This window comes from Brachypodium distachyon, chromosome 2, assembly GCF_000005505.3.
Source record: "Brachypodium distachyon strain Bd21 chromosome 2, Brachypodium_distachyon_v3.0, whole genome shotgun sequence".
NCBI classification, from domain to species: Eukaryota; Viridiplantae; Streptophyta; class Magnoliopsida; order Poales; family Poaceae; genus Brachypodium; species Brachypodium distachyon.
The window spans coordinates 8,051,758-8,067,841 of NC_016132.3; the positions used below are offsets into that span (position 1 = coordinate 8,051,758).

The following is a 16,084-nucleotide window of genomic DNA, read 5'->3' on the forward strand; positions in this document are numbered from 1 at the left end:
AAATTTTTCTCATTTATTCCATAATATACATCATTTTTCTCTTGGGTCCTGTACCCAGCCAATAACTACTAACACACATTTACTCTTAATTCAATATTAATGGTCAGACACTAGAAACAAGATATGTCTTGGCCCAAATGCACAAATCTACTATATGAAGTGTTTTGTGAAACTAGAGAGTACGAAATTATCCATCTTTCAAACAGGTATTAAGGTATGATGAAAACTGAGATCAGCCCAGTATACCGAAACAAAGGAATTGGTTATATGGTTCTGTTGACGAAATTAGATATTCTGTTATCTCTTATATGCATAACGGAGAAACTAGGGGGCACACGAACGCAAGACAGTCGTCCTCACGTTCTTAAATCAGAGCACTCGATAAATATTAGGAGAAACGAGCACTAGAGAATTAAGTAAATACTACATACTCCTAATTTAGACGATAGAAAGGAAGCTCCACAACGAGCCAACGATACACAAAACTGAGACATGATTACAAGTTCCACGGTGTGAGTCAAAACAGCAACAAATCAGACAGTCTGGTCGCTAAGTTTATCTGCTGAGATAAGTTACATAATACATAGCATGTCTGCTAGGTCGTCTGGCTTCATTGGTCATAGTCTGCTGCACCGAAGAAGGCGTAATCTGGTTCAGCTGATGATCCTAGCATAGGAATGTACTCTGATCCTCTGACATGAACACTGAAGCAAGCTGAAACATATACGTGCACAGCATTATGTGTTGGCAAACACGTAGAAATAGATTTATGTCAAACAATGCATGCTAGCAAAAAGATAATTGGATGTGCCCCAGTATGAATCCAACATTAACCAACTGCAATAAGATGATGACACAACAAATGTGAATATAACTACCTCTGGTCCTAAATTCTTGACTCAAATTTGCCCAAATATGGATGTATCTATCTTAAAAAGCGTCTAGATACATGTAATATTTCGACAACAATTTAGGATCGGAGGGAGTAGTATTAATAGAAGGTGGTTCTAAACTAATTCAACACAGGGGTGGAGCCAGCAGAGGCCTGCGCCTGGGGCTAAATTCTCCCATGCACAAAACTTTCATCAAATTTTGGATTTTCAAAAGACAGATATACATGGTTTTTTCTCTAAGCCTGGGGCCACAGCCTCAATTGCCCCAGGCCTGTCTCCGCCACTGATTCAACACACGACAGGCTAAATAAAACTGGTACCGAGAACATTAAACCCATAGGGAGTACTGAGTCTGAGAGCAATGTGTTCCAAACTAGAGATACACCGAATGATTACATATGAACAAACAAAAAGTAGCTGAACAATAGGCACAATAAGGACAGCATTAGCAATATTGAAACAGATACATAAAGTAATTAATGAAGTGGACTGCACACTGCAGTACTGTACAACACACCAAAGCTATTCTATATATTCTGAACCTGGTGTCTTTGAAACATGATTCCACAAAATAAAAGCAAAAGTTCGAAATTTTTAATAAACTAATTTCAACATTGCCAGTTTTTGAGCCAGTTAGTTCGGAAAAGACATTTGTGTCAGAGAATCAAACTATTTGAATTAAGCGGATTTCAGTTAGTATTTTAAAACAGCAGCAACATCATGTGCTTGTATTTCCTTCATTTCATAAAAGTCAAGATAAAGCAACTTCTTTAGTTGCATAATGCCAACCAATATTTACACACAAGACTTTTCTAGAGGTGTTGCAACCGATCAGGAGCTTCTTTATACAATTTCAGTAAGCATTGGGAAGAGGTGAGAAAAATTCTAAAATTTACCAATTTCGATTCTTGTGATAGAATTTGTCTGTAATTGAAACCTCTTTTTTAGATGTACCGAGGCCAAAAATTAATGTTGGAGCACACGAGAATGCTAAGGACAATTTGGAGACGTGAAAGCAAGCCATTAGGAGAAAGCGATTTGGGGTCTGTAAGCTGAGATTTGGACTCTTAATTTGAAGTTGAAAGAAGAGCAGATGAAGAACAAAATGCTATTTGTTGAGTTAGCTTTTGAGGACCAAGTGATAGAGGATTGTGACAGCAAGATTGGTGAGCTGAAAGATGAGCTGCAACAGAGCAAGGAGGAGTAACTGAAAGTTCAGCTTAAAGACAGCAAGAAGATGGAGGAACTGAAATTTCTTGTGGTTGTTTCTTGCAGTGTTTGGTACTGTTTAGTTTGAAAGATCAGCCAATAAATGTATCACCCAATCCTAGCTATGGCCTAATTACTTGTTTGATTTGAGGGACATAATTGATTTTTTCCACAACTACATCATCCCTCATAAACACAAGGCTAGTGCAAAATGAGGAATGGAATCGTCCCATGATGAATCAGCCTATAGTAGGATGAGGTGGTTCCTCAAGCTAAATAATCCATAAGTCCTGCTGTGCTCTTCCCTCTTTGACTGTCTATTCTAGTTTGAGTGCCCTAATTGGTGCCTCCATCGTAGCCGTCCTACCTTTTTCTAATAGAAGCTTAGCCTCATCATATAGACATGTAGATGGCATAATAAAGAGTCACCGGTAAGCTTAATAATGTTGAGCATGAAAGAGGTGATACCATTCTCAATTTTCACTACGCTTTGCAGCATGACCTCCATCTTCTTCTTCATCTCATTATTGTCATCCATCAGTGGCACCAGAAGAGTCAACTCCCTGTAAATGTCACGTACAAATGTACAGATGTTTTTGGCATATTCGACTTCCCCATCAGATATACGGCCAATTGCAAGCCTCATTAGCTCTCCTGACAAATCAGCAACCTAGAATATTGGCAGCGCATAAATAGCATTAACTTCAAGCAAGTATAGGAAAGGGAAAATTAGCACAACTAAATTATAGTTGTATTAGTGTATTTACCCCTAAAAGATAGTCAAGTACGTTTATCTGCAAGGGTTCGACAGATTTATCACTTAGCTCTAGCAAAGAATCATTAATTTCACCCAGACTTAATAAAGTGCCAGTCTTGCAAAATCTACAAAAAGTTGCAGCTTCAACATATTCTTGTACCTGCAACATTGAAGAAGAACATATCAGGTCTCCTGCAAAACAAATGTAAAAAGACAATGTTGATACTAACGCCAAATGTGTAGGCTCTTCTGAGCTTCCAGAAGTCAGTTCCTTGTAATTCTTTTACTAACTTCCCAATGTGTTGGTTAACCACAGCAGCAAGATCAAGTTCTGCCTTTGAAAGAACTTCCTCCTTGTTACTTCTGCTGATCCTGGAAAAGAACAATAGTTTAACTGTTTAAGAATACCTGTGAAGTGTAACACCAAAATATGGAGCCATCTGAGGTTCACATAATTTAGCAGGTTTATTCTATTTACAATTACAAAACATAGGGAACTTCGGCTATGGAGTAATGGTGAAAGAACCTTTTGAGATGAGTATGTGCCGTTCTCATGTTTTGTTTACTAAGAGGATAGTTGTGAAACTAAATGCACAGTCTCACACCTTGGAAATTGAATGAGTTGATCATTTGCAAATATATCTTTGTTTGTAGCAACGGGCCACATATCCTGTTTCTCATCACCTTCAATTTGGAGCAAACAAGAAGTCTGAACAACTTACTCATGCAGAATTCCTGATTTTCGGTGCAGTTACCTACTGCTTGGGGTATGTTTTGTAAAGCCAGCATGACATGTTTACAGTATAACTGGAACACAGACATTTTAGTATCTCACGACGAGACATACTAATTAATAATTCAGATTAAGGTTAAGAAGTAAGAGTGATCCAAATGATTCTGAATATCACAATCTCTGCGAATAAACATACATTTCTTCTTCAAAAATAAATAAATGAGTCATGACACGGTTAGCACACATGCATAATTGTTGATGCTTGAATCTGGTAGGTAATTAGAGCTCTGTACCAATTACCTGTGGACCTGAAAGATGACCTTTTTGCTGTTCATTGTGATATCCCGACTTGCTTTCACAAGCCTTTCCCTTTTATCATTCTACAGTGATACGGAGAAGTGATGAGAACCAAAGCAAAAGAAGTTAATATTACCTAAGGAGGAACATTGTCTAATGGAAAAACTAGTGGCAGGATTGAAGTATATCTTAAAGAAGATTGGTTAAGACTTCTAGAATATAGTGCAGGCATCCTTGAAGAGACATGCCGGTAAAGTAGTACTCCCTCCGTCCCATATCAAGTGACTTTTTATTACATGTATCTAGACGCTTTTTAGGCATAGATACATCCATATTTGAGTAAATTTGAGTCACTTAATACGGGAGGGAGGGAGTACATAATTGCACACGATAAGTTCAGTAAAGGAAAAAGGAATGCAACAATAGTTCCAACTTTGCCACGATCTTATAGGCATCCACACGCAAATGTAAAGGAAGTCTAACTTCAACCAGGGGGAGAGGCAAGAAAATGCCATTCATATCAATTGGGTCGAGATTGAGCATTGCCTGCAAACAGACTCCATATTATGTAGGAATTGATGTAGTTTCTTATATCCACAGTAGCAAAAGAGAGCCCTGGTAAACAGGAATAGAAAATCAGGTTGGTTCAACGCAAATTTTGCTGCCCACACCACATGGTTGATGGTCTCTTGGCTATCAAAATGTTCGCTCCAATGTGACATTTTTATTAAACTGAAACCCTGCTTGATTAGAGTTGAGCACTCAGCAGACACAGTAGGAAGCAGCTACCACCGCACCACTGGTCACTCACAGGTTGTGTGGGAATTTCACCGAACACCTAGCACTCATAACATCTTGGCAAAAAAAAATTACACTAACTAACCTACATATATAGTTCTGCACTAACTTCCTCTTCCAGGGCATTGCACTTTTTGCAGAAACAAGAGAATCTCGGACCGCAAAAGCATCGCCGCAGGTCAATAAGCGGCCGATCCAGGGAAGGAGCGAAGCCAACAAATGGGCGGGCGCCCGTACGTACTTACCAGGGTGTTGAGGTACTCGGCGTGCCTGGCGAACTCAGCCTTCATCGCGGAGCACTCCTCCGAGGCCATAGGAGCCGCCGCGTCCGTGGCCATCATCCTGGGCCTCTTGCGCACCGGACCGTCGTGGGACGCTGGAGAGAGAGCAGCAGACAGTGAGAACGCGGAGATCGAGGGGGAGACGCGTGCCGGAACGGGGCCGAGAAGGGGAGATGGCGGGGAGTTACGCGAAGAAATGCCGGGGCGAAGGGTTTTGCTGCCGGGTTGGGGCGCCGCCATGGAGGTGGGAAACGGAAGCCGAAGCGAGGAGGAGGGGAGGCCGCTCAGGTGGACGAGGCGGTGGCAGACGCGCAGGGGCACCATCTGGCCCGTCCCACGCTTCGGCCGGCACTTCACGTCCCGTGCTCCTGTGGTCTCGTGTCGTGTGGAACTCCCTTTACGTGGAACTGTGGAAGTGAAGCTAAAGCGGCTGTTCTTTTTTCTTTCTTTTTCGATCGAGAACTTTGCGGTATTCCGGTCGGATGATGAACTTTTCCTCTCTGGAAACGTTTATTGGCTCCGTTAAAGTTGGTTCTTAAACTTGACAAATACTGTCTAGATTTTACAAGTTTGATCAAATTTGTAGAAAATTTTACTAGTTATGAAATTATATACAATGATATACTCCCTCCGTTTCATAATTCTTGTCTCAAATTTGCCCAAAAATGAATGTATTTATTCCTAAAACGCGTCTAGATACATGTAATATTTCGACAAAAATTATGAAACGGATGGAGTATTTAACAAAACTAATTTAAAGTTTTATATGTTAGTAGATATTTTATAAACTTGGATAATTTTGACTTAAGACAAATCTAATATTTATTATAATATTTAGAACGGAGGTAGTACTTGTTAAAGTTGGCTACGGGATTACATAATTTCGTCATTCTTCACTGTTTTATACATTGGCAGCACAATTCCTTCTCCAACGGTTGTTTGTGACCGAGTATTGTTTAGAGTGAAATGCATCTGTGTTCGCGCAGCCGAATTTGTCAAGAGTTTAACAAGCACTAGCAGAGTGTCCGTACTTTGCAACGGAGATAAAAAAAATACGTTATTATGACGGACTATGCTTGGGCAAGAATAATAATAACTACGCTTAGACAAGACAAACTATTATCTTGTACTTCTCATTGTGGCAAATCACATCACTTCATTTTGCCGTTATTGAGTAACTACCACTAAGCATATACTCCTGGTTTCGTCGGTGCATGTCTATTCAAAGTCGAGGAATGAGCCCTTCAAATTCAAAGCGTAGAAGCTGCAACTATTTTTTTTGCGCAAACATAGAAGCTGCAACTTGTACGCCAATACCATCATCTTGATTCTCCATTGTGCCAATTTTGCTTTCATTAGCCACCAAGATATGATGCAATATCAAACATATTGTTCTACTGATGGTTGAAAACACTACACGTGTCCAGAAATAATTACATGCTACAATGACTCCACATAACTGCAATAAAAAGAAGAAACCTCCGACTTCACCAACGATTTGAAAACTGCAGAAACTTCACATTTGTGACACCCTTGTCAACACTTACGGTTGCCGCACGTTTAATGCCACGAAAGCTCTCCTGCAGACATTTCATAGAACAATGATTTAGGAAATAAGAAATGCACAAACACATGAGAATAATCCGAGATTAGTCTATCTTGTCAGCAATTCCACTCTCCCAAACAGAATTTGGTTCCCCGAGGTCGGGATCGAACGTGAATAATATGGATAAAGCTGTTGATTTCAGAGATTGAGAAGTCGGGGTTTATTTTGGATTTGTTCTATAATTTTAGGGTTTAAAAATAAACTTTACTCCATATGAGACAAACAAAATCTGAGACTAAAGATCAATTTTAGAAAATCTAATATTAACATACGAAATCCCCCTAAACGATCCCCTGCCTGTGTCCAAACACGCTGGGGTGGGCAGGCCTGGACAAAAAGATCGAAGTTCGATAATCTTATTGAACGCTCGCTAACTCGGTTCGTTAAGGCTCGGTTCGTTAACTTAAGAACCAAACATGACTTCTTTTTTAGATCATTAACCTTAACGATCTTAATGAGTGAGCTCGGCGAGCGCTCGTTAAGCTCGCTAGCGAGCTCGTCTCGTACATGACTTGTGAAACTTATTTTGCTGTTGGCATTGTGTTGTTATTTATCTTTTGTTGTGTTATTTCCAATCTTTATAGCGTTGTTTAACTTTTGATATATTTTGTTTGTTGTCAAAATTTATCCCAAGCAAACAGGTAATGTCCAAAAATTTGGATCAACATACTATCTATTATCTTAACAAGTTTTTAACGAGCTTAATGAGCGCTCGCGAGCTCTTAACGAACCGAGCCGAACAATGATTTCAGATCGTTAACGATAACGATCTTAACGATCCGAACTCTTAACGAACCAATCTTAACGAACCGACCTCTTAACGAACCGAACTTGATCTTTAGCCGGCCCTCGAGTATTACTGCTCCGTAATAATCTTATGACACAGCTGATCACCACCGTCCAACTGCGACCGACTTAACGTAATCCGACCCGACCCGATCGACCCCGCTGATATCTGATGCCAACGCTTCAGAAATCACAAACTCACAATTCACGAGTTCGCACCAGCAGGCCCGCACGCGGCACGCACCCGACCCAGCTGGAGTCCCTCCAGTCGTCTCGCGTCCCAGGGACGGCAGGTTCGCCCCCATCCTTTCCGGTCAACCTCCATCTGGGGCCGAAACCCTAGAGACCACCGCCACCGTTCCCCATGGGAGCCCCTATGGTGGCCCCCATGCTCCTCCTCCCCTCGCCGGACGGCGACGGCGACCACCAGCAGCAACAGCAGATGTCTCCCGCGTCCGCCGGCGCCGCCCCCTCCCAGCCCGAGCCTGCGGCCACGGTCGCCACCCATACACGCGCCATCGGCATCATCCTTCCCCCGCCCGACATCCGCGTGATTATCGAGAAGACGGCCACCTTCGTCGCCAAGAACGGTCCCGAGTTCGAGCGCCGCATCGTCGCCCTCAACCGGGGCAACGCCATGGTCAACTTCCTCCAGTCCTCCGACCCCTACCACGCCTACTACCAGCACCGCATCTCCGAGCTCGCCGCCCAGCCGCCTACCACCGACGCCTCCGCCTCCGCCGCGCCGGAGTCCGAGGATGGCCAGCAGCTCCCATCCGACTCTGCCGCACCTGCTGCTGAGAACTAGCTTTACATGAAAATACATGTAGCCTTGGAAAGAGAAATTTTTTGGTTGTCCAATTGTGCGGTTTCTCCTACATTCTCTGATTCTGGTTGCACGTATGCTATCTTGATCCAGTGTGCTATTCATTTTTGTCAATGCAAGAGTAAACAAACTTGCTTCTTACTTGCAGCTTCGTATTTGCTTGAAATAAAAATCATATGCACAGGATTTGTTCAGGCTGCAGTACTTATGTAAACATGTATATTGGTGTAAAAACAACAAAGATATGGTCAAAGATTAAATGCAGTTACAAAATTTGGTTTGTAGTTTCAGTTTTGGTTGTTCTCGTTTGTACAAAAGCCTAACCAAAACGATAATAAATTTGACATTTTGTACAAAACACAAAACTGACCAAATTTACAAAATATCTTATTCTCGTTTAGGTTAGGCTTTTGTCAGGCATTTATTTGAGCTCTACGCACAAATCTGAACTTTATTTCACATGGTGCTATGTCATATGTAGTTTGTGCGAGAACTTTATTTAAATCTTTGTCTTGTTTACATTGGATGAAACGCGCCGGGAATATTTGATTTGATTTTGCCTTATGATATTAGCAATTTAGCTGTTACTTCTAAAGGACATGCCGAAAGAGCAAAACTAATCTTTAAAAAAACACAAAAGGGATCAAAGCCATTCTCATGAACCAAATGCAATGAAGAGATTTTACACAGCAGTCTGTGCGCAAAATGGTATTCTATTGTGCTAATTGCTGATGAATCAGTGTATCTTTTTCAAAAACATTCATTCATTTAACAAGTGCTTACAATCGTTCGACCATACGACATAGATTTTCTCTAGGACGGGCCCCAGCCCCCAGGTAGGGCTGTCCAAAAATATACACTGATTCATCTGCTCCCTCCGGGTAAAATTACTTGTTGAAATATTACATGTATCTAGACGTATTTACACATGGATAGACAAGTAATACCGGTCGGAGGGAGTAGCAAAGTTCATGGGCAACAGCATTTGCTGTTCTCGCTTCTTTCCTAACAGTCACCTGGACAAAAGATTCGAACAGAATTTTAATTTCGTTGATGATCGGTGCCAGCAAGGATCTGTCAGCCACTGGAGCATTCAGGCACTGCACGACGCGCGGACAGTCAGAGGCCAGGCCAGGATGATGGGTGTATTTCTCATGACTCTTGAGGCTTCAATTCCTAACAATAACTATGTGCAATTGTATTTCTTATACTGTAGGACTCTTGAGTTCCAGCCACAGCCCACAAAAAAAGGTTGAGCCGTATCTTCCCTGGTTAGGATTTAAGAGGATGCTTCTTTTTTGCGGGAAAGAGGATGCTTGTACGACAAAAATAATAATTTATTTTGTTAATTAGAGTATGGATATATTATGAATAAGTAACATTCCCGGTCAAAAAAAAAACAAGTAATATGCACTGAGGATAGATAAATGAAAGGCTGAGCAGCAAGAACATCGTATATAGATCGGGGCAATCAAAACTGAAGCTGCAGAAAGGAGTCAAAAACTCAAACCCCTCTCCCCTTTAAAGTAGCTACTATGTAAACCATTTGGTATCTCGATTCCAGTATTGTAATTGTCTCCTCTTAATCAGTCTTATGTTAACAGAACGACATGTTTAAAATTAATGGTCGAGAACCGCGGTATGAGTAGTTTTCGATAATACAATGAGTGATCTGTCTATTTCTTTATTGCCATGCTCTCGTACTCAAATAGTTGATTCATTGTTGACAACCGTGGTATCATATTTTTCGATAATACTGAGTGATCTGTTCTATTTTTTATTGTTATGCTCTTGTACTCAAATAGGTGATGTTACACTTGTGATAATAGGGACCATGACCATGTTTTTGTTCCATGACCATGTTTTTTTTCCATTGTTCGTGTCCATTACATTACTAGTTTTGCGTCCACACCGTCACAATTAATGATTATAGGACTTGGAATATACTTCTACACAAACAACAATGCCTGATTGTATCTAAATAGTGACTACATGGCATTCCTTTTAGGTTTGTCATTTTCTTGTTAACCATGTTTATCTCTCCGTTGCATTCCTTTTAATAGGAAGGTTTCCGTGGTTAGTTTCGTACGTCATCATTTGTCCGAAAGAAAAAACATCGGGGGAGTACGTCCCCATCGCACGGTATCCGTTAGAAAGGAAAACCATGGTGCGAGTATGTCCCCGCTGACGTTCATGGTGGGCTTGCCCATGGCTTCCCAACAGGCCCAGCCCAGCCAGCACCGTACCTGGATGGAGCCGCCGTCGAGCCTCGACGAAGCCGCCGCCGTGCCTGGTCGCCACGTCCGCTCCTGGACGGGAGCCCTCCGGCATCTCCGCTTGTCGGAGATGCATAAGGTCGTTGTTGGGTTCCACTACGGCGCCCCTCCCTACAACACCGCGTCCTCCATCCCCTCCCCGTTGGCATCTCCACCAACCAATCCAAACACAGACACACACAATTCAAGACTTGTGAATTGATTGCCCGTGTTTGTCCAACTTCATGTAATTTTTATTTACTCGTGAATTGATCTACTCAATAGTCATTTACACTTCAATCAGAGTAATCTTTAGATGTTAATGAGATTAATTGTTTATACAATGTGTGGTAATTTTTTCTGAATTCATGATTTGATTCCAAACAAGCCAATGGGTTTGCCCTTGGAGATGCACAACATGGTAAACACTATTGTCATTGCCATCTCAGTAAAAATATGTGGTTCTTAGTTCTAGCACCAGGGTTAGCATTATAGGTGCCTGAATATTTGTTTGTTGGCCTCGGTCGAATTCGATGAAAATTCGACGACGAAGACCTCAATAACATTGTTGGAGAGGATGATCGAATGGTTGTGGAGTATACGCATCCCTACTCCTCTCCTGACGATTTTGATGAAGACATAATTTTTTTCCCTCCAATGACGTCATTTCAGCCGGACCACTTGCTACATGTGCGCCAACGGTCTTCATCAAAATCGTCAGGAGAGAAGTAGGGATGCGGATACTCTATAACCGTTGGCGCACCTGTACCAAGTGGTCCGGCTGAAATGTCGGTCATCGGAGACAGGCGAATTTTGTACACTTCGGCCTAGAGATATAACTTTTCCCTCCCTTCCCTTTGCAACGCACGGTCACGTTTTCCTAGTAAATCTTACGGAATGGATCGCCACCGTCCAACTTCTACCGACTTAACGCGTAACCCGACCCAATCGGCCCCGTTGATCTGACTCTCCCACCCCTCCAGTCCTCTCGCGTCGCCGGGTCGCCCACATCCTTTCCGATCTAAACCTCCGTCTGGTTGCCGAAACCCTAGAGACCGCCGCCGCCGCCGCCGCCGTTCCCCATGGGAGCCCCCATGGTGGCCCCCATGCTCCTCCTCCCCGCGCCGGACGGCGACGGCGACCACCAGCAGCAACAGCAGATGTCTCCCGCGTCCGCCGGCGCCGCCCCCTCCAAGCCCGAGCCCGCGCCGACGGTCGCCACCCATACGCGCACCATCGGCATCATCCATCCGCCGCCCGACATCCGCGTGATTATCGAGAAGACGGCCACCTTCGTCGCCAAGAACGGTCCCGAGTTCGAGCGCCGCATCGTCGCCCACAACCAGGGCAACGCCAAGTTCAACTTCCTCCAGTCCTCCGACCCCTACCACGGCTACTACCAGCACCGCATCTCCGAGCTCGCCGCCCAGCCGCCTACCACCGACGCCTCCGCCGCGCCGGAGTCCGAGGATGGCCAGCAGCTCCCATCCGACTCCGCCGCACCTGCTGATGGCGCCGATGCGAAGCCCGACCACTCTGCACCCTTCCGCATCCCGCCGCCGACCAAGGTGCTGGTGCCACCCAAGGCGGAGCTCTACACGGTGCGGCTGCCTGAAGGGATCACCGGGGAGGAGCTGGACATCATCAAGCTGACCGCGCAGTTTGTGGCACGGAATGGGAAGAGCTTTCTGACGAGCCTGGCTCAGCGAGAGAGCAACAATCCGCAGTTCAACTTCATCCGGCCCACGCACAGCATGTTCACTTTCTTCACAATGCTAACAGATGCATACTCGAGGGTGCTGAGGCCGGAAGAGGGTGTGCCTGCTTTGATTAGGGAGCTGCAGGAGGGGTCGAAGGACCTCACTACGGTGCTGGAGCGGTGCCTGAACCGGTTGGAGTGGGACCGGTCGCAGGAGCATGCAAAGCAGCAGGCAGAGGATGAGATTGAACTGGAGAGAATGCAAATGTCCATGATTGATTGGCATGATTTTGTTGTTGTTGAGACAATTGAGTTTGCAGATGATGAGTTTGAAGGGCTTCCGGTGCCACCTACGCTAGAAGAATTGAAGCGTCGGAAGAGGATGGAGACCTTGGGAGAGGAGGAACCCATGGAATTGGCTGAACCAGCTAAGGATGTTGAGATGGAGATGGACGAGGAGGAGATGCAACTTGTTGAGGAAGGAATGAAGGCAGCAAGGCTCGAGGAGAATGAAGGGGGAGCACAAGTTAAGGTCGCGGGTGACGAGGAGCCGCCTATGAGAATTGTCAAGAACTACAAGAGGCCTGAGGAGAGGATCCCTGCAGAGAGGGACCCGACCAAGTTTGTTGTCTCGCCAATAACCGGAGAGCTCATTCCGATCAGCGAGATGGAGGAACACATGCGCATCTCGCTCATTGACCCTAAGTACAAGGAGCAGAAAGAGAGGATGTTGGCCAAGATTAAGGAGACTACACTTGCTCCTGATGATGAAATCTCTCGTAATATTGTGGGTCTTGCCCGTACTAGGCCAGATATTTTTGGAACAACCGAGGAAGAGGTTTCCAATGCTGTCAAGGCAGAAATTGAAAAGAAAAAGGATGAGCAGCCGAAGCAGGTCATTTGGGATGGTCATTCGGGTAGTATTGGTCGGACTGCCACTCAGGCAATGTCTATGGGTGGCGAGGAACAAGTTGATGCTTCAAATGTTCCAGGTCCTGCTCCACTTCCGCGGGCTGGCATGCCGTTGCCCCGGCCTCCTCAACCACTTTCTTTGGTTAATGTTCCCCGATTCACGCCGAATCAAATGCCTTATCATGTGCAACCCCCAGTTCATCATATGCAAGGAGTTCCACATATGATGTCCAACATGCATCCACCGCCACCACCACCAGGTCAACAGCAGATGATTAGGATGCCAGGTCCAATGATTCATATGCCAAACAATATCCCTCCGCCTCCAGGTCATAATACTCAGTTCATGGCTGGTCCACCACGGTTCCCTATGCCCCCACCATCTCACATGCAGGCCATGCCAACCATGGTCAGCCCCATGGGAATTCCCCAGCCTCCACCACCTTTGCCTCCGCAGCCACCTGCTGAGGAACAACCACCTCTACCAGATGAACCAGAACCTAAGAGGCAGAGAACAGATGATGCTTCTCTTATCCCAGCAGAGCAGTTCCTTGCTCAGCATCCGGTAATGTCTCTTTTATTATATATTTTCAATCTAATGACCTACTAGTTCTCTTTGGGTATTGGCATGCTAATTTATGTATTTCTTACAGGGCCCTGCTCGCATTTCGGTTTCCGTGCCCAACCTTGATGAAGGAAATTTACGAGGCCAAGTTTTGGAAATCAATATCCAATCACTCTCAGACACAGTTGGCAGTCTGAAGGAGCAGATCGCCGGAGAGCTGCAGCTTCCTGCTAATAAGCAGAAGCTGAGTGTGAGGACTAGTTTCCTCAAAGACAATCTTACTCTTGCTTATTACAATGTTGGTCCAGGTGTGGTTATCAATCTGGCTCTGAGGGAGCGTGGTGGGAGAAAGAAATGAGCTCCTCTTTATCCAGACTCACTTGCGGACCAATCCTTACCATCATCCTTTAGTGGTTATCATGGAGATTTTTCTTTGTTGGTTCCAGCCTTCTGGATTCTTGTATTATGCTTTTTATAAGTCCAGCACTATAACTTGCAGTATTTGACCTTCCGACTTGCCTATGATTTCTTAATGTGGTTACATATTGTGGGGGTGTTTATCCTTGAAATTATCATTACTTGAGGGAACTAATGGTGAAACCTACTTGGCGGGCTACTTGATATTACTGCAGAGTTCAGGTGCCTGCCATAGCTTCTCCTGTTTGGCCTTGTAAGATGTTCTTGATATATTGAATGTGTGCAATGTTTGTTCCCATGTTGTGAGACATTCTCTTATATGAATGCTTGTGTGTTATTGTAGATGCTTCTGCACTGCATTGGTAAAGGTACTTCCTGTCTCTTAAAGTTCTTGTTGTGAAGGTCCATGGAAAGCTTATTATTGTCGTTCTAATTCTAGAAACGTGGGTGTTGTCTCTGATGTTCTAATTCTTGTTGACAGAATAACATGGCATCCATCAGAGATAACAGCCGCCAGTATCTTTTAACTCGTAGGATACATTTTATATGGTCTCAATTCTGAATGAGCTGATGGTCATTTCCTATCCTCATTTTGTCTGGCGCACTAAGATTTGTATCAGCATGTGCAGAACAAATTGTTGTATGCTAGCCACGTTTTGGTTTTGTATCTCTCAGCAAGTTACTCCCAGTTATGTTTGTGCGCCTATGCGTAGTTTCTAGTCAGAGATATTAACCATTTTCATGGCACCTATGCTTGTATTTTTCTGTGTGGCTATACTAGTAACATCTGCATAATGTTAACATACATTTTTAGCTTAGTTTTTACCATGACAATATACGTATTACTATTCTGGTCCTCTATTCTTGAGTTGAGTAAATTCGATTATTCGAGATAGAGCATTCAACCAACCGTATTTTCTTTATGTAGGAATTAGTTTGGTACTTCTAGATTTTTTGTCCTTCGTATGTCTTTTTTGATGTTGGCATGAAATACAAGCCCTCCAGGATCAAAACTTTGACCACTGATTTGTTTCACTGTATGACGGTAAAAGTTAGATAGTTTCTGCTGCACGTTGGGAGGGAGTAATTTCTTACCCTGTATCAGATCCCTTTTAGGTACCTCGGCCAAGAGATTCTGCAAAACTAGGAACACGCTTTAAATTTCTTGATTATGTGGTTCGATTGCTTTGTTCCTTCTTCCAGCCTCTTGTGGACTTATTGACCCGTCCGAAAGATTACTCATATCCTGTTTATGATTAGTCAGCTACTCAGCTTCTTGACAGCTGAAACTTAGTACTCCTATGATCTCAACATACTTGCTTGAATTATTTTCCTTCTGATTTATCTTATGTCTTCTTTTGCTGTTACACGTAAGTTTGCCTTTGCCTGTCTGTACTTTTGAGCCGCCTGGTTCCAGACTTCCAGCCACTCGAAGGTAGGGCAGCAGGAGGATCGGACTCTGTTAGTTCCCTTAATATGTCAAGAAAATGCTGCTGTGGCGGCCTGTGGAAGTAAAGACAACTCCTTGACACATGTGTGGTTAAGCTCGGCGCAACTATTTTCATGCGAAGGGTGGCATTCGCTAATCAACAACTTTCAGATAACTACAAGCGATGGTCCGGATGAGTCCCGGTACCACGTTCACCCACACAGCACCAACTCCATCTCTCGGCTGATTTCCCAGAGAACGGGCCTCCAAAGCCTAGCACAGTGAGCAGATTTTTTTTTTCTTGCGGATAATGAGCAGCAATTGTTAGGTGTATGGAGAGAGCCAGAGAGGAGTGGCGACTAATTGTGATCGGAAAGATCCTAGGATCGATTTAACATATCTGAGTATCTGAGTAAGCATGCTGCTGCTGTAGCCCAAGATGTGCATGCCGTATGCACCGCCTCACTCAGGAAGGATGCCACCCTAAAAAAAACTCAGGAAGGATGCCATTGAGCCAACAATCACGTACGTATTGCTCTGTTGTGTATATACACTGTCAAAAAAAGAAAAACCCTATCCAATACAGATTTGATGGATCTGCTGGCCAGAAACAGTTTTTGT

General features: G+C 43.9%; 3 protein-coding genes across 5 annotated transcripts; 2 read left to right on the forward strand and 1 right to left on the reverse strand.

Annotated features, from left to right (window-relative positions):
* Positions 1 to 356: 356 nt before the first annotated feature.
* LOC100843762 (translin-associated protein X) lies at positions 357 to 5,363 on the reverse strand. Its single transcript, XM_003566704.4, has 7 exons — positions 5,157 to 5,363; positions 4,933 to 5,063; positions 3,893 to 3,972; positions 3,090 to 3,231; positions 2,870 to 3,019; positions 2,571 to 2,772; positions 357 to 714 (listed from the first exon to the last, which is right to left on the reverse strand). Exons 1-7 carry the CDS (start codon positions 5,290 to 5,292, stop codon positions 611 to 613), a joined length of 945 nt encoding a protein of 314 aa, XP_003566752.1. The 5' UTR covers positions 5,293 to 5,363; the 3' UTR covers positions 357 to 610.
* Positions 5,364 to 7,567: 2,204 nt separating this feature from the next.
* LOC104582540 (probable splicing factor 3A subunit 1) lies at positions 7,568 to 8,461 on the forward strand. Its single transcript, XM_010232449.3, has one exon. The coding sequence runs from the start codon at positions 7,725 to 7,727 to the stop codon at positions 8,166 to 8,168; it is 444 nt and encodes a 147-aa protein (XP_010230751.1). The 5' UTR covers positions 7,568 to 7,724; the 3' UTR covers positions 8,169 to 8,461.
* A 2,947-nt stretch (positions 8,462 to 11,408) lies between these two features.
* Positions 11,409 to 14,701, forward strand: LOC100845178 (probable splicing factor 3A subunit 1). Of its 3 annotated transcripts, none has more exons than XM_024459084.1 (4): positions 11,409 to 13,617; positions 13,706 to 14,287; positions 14,378 to 14,402; positions 14,516 to 14,701. In XM_024459084.1, the coding sequence occupies exons 1-2, from the start codon at positions 11,524 to 11,526 to the stop codon at positions 13,973 to 13,975; spliced, it is 2,364 nt and encodes a 787-aa protein (XP_024314852.1). In that variant the 5' UTR covers positions 11,409 to 11,523; the 3' UTR covers positions 13,976 to 14,287; positions 14,378 to 14,402; positions 14,516 to 14,701. The 3 variants fall into 3 exon arrangements, with proteins under 3 accessions (XP_024314852.1, XP_024314853.1, XP_003566756.1); XM_024459085.1 differs by having other exon boundaries at positions 11,524 to 13,617; positions 13,706 to 14,256; XM_003566708.4 differs by lacking the exons at positions 14,378 to 14,402; positions 14,516 to 14,701 and having other exon boundaries at positions 11,524 to 13,617; positions 13,706 to 14,330.
* The last annotated feature ends 1,383 nt before the right edge of the window (positions 14,702 to 16,084 follow it).

Coding starts and splice junctions, on each gene's coding strand:
- LOC100845178 (XM_024459084.1), top strand. CDS start 11,524: ATGGGAGCCCCCATGGTGGCCCCCATGCTCCTCCTCCCCGCGCCGGAC. Junction 13,618..13,705: donor AGTTCCTTGCTCAGCATCCG/GTAATGTCTCTT, acceptor TATTTCTTACAG/GGCCCTGCTCGCATTTCGGT.
- LOC100843762 (XM_003566704.4), bottom strand. CDS start 5,292: ATGGTGCCCCTGCGCGTCTGCCACCGCCTCGTCCACCTGAGCGGCCTC. Junction 3,020..3,089: donor GAAGAGCCTACACATTTGGC/GTTAGTATCAAC, acceptor TCAATGTTGCAG/GTACAAGAATATGTTGAAGC. Junction 715..2,570: donor CGTAGTGAAAATTGAGAATG/GTATCACCTCTT, acceptor TATATGTTTCAG/CTTGCTTCAGTGTTCATGTC.
- LOC104582540 (XM_010232449.3), top strand. CDS start 7,725: ATGGGAGCCCCTATGGTGGCCCCCATGCTCCTCCTCCCCTCGCCGGAC.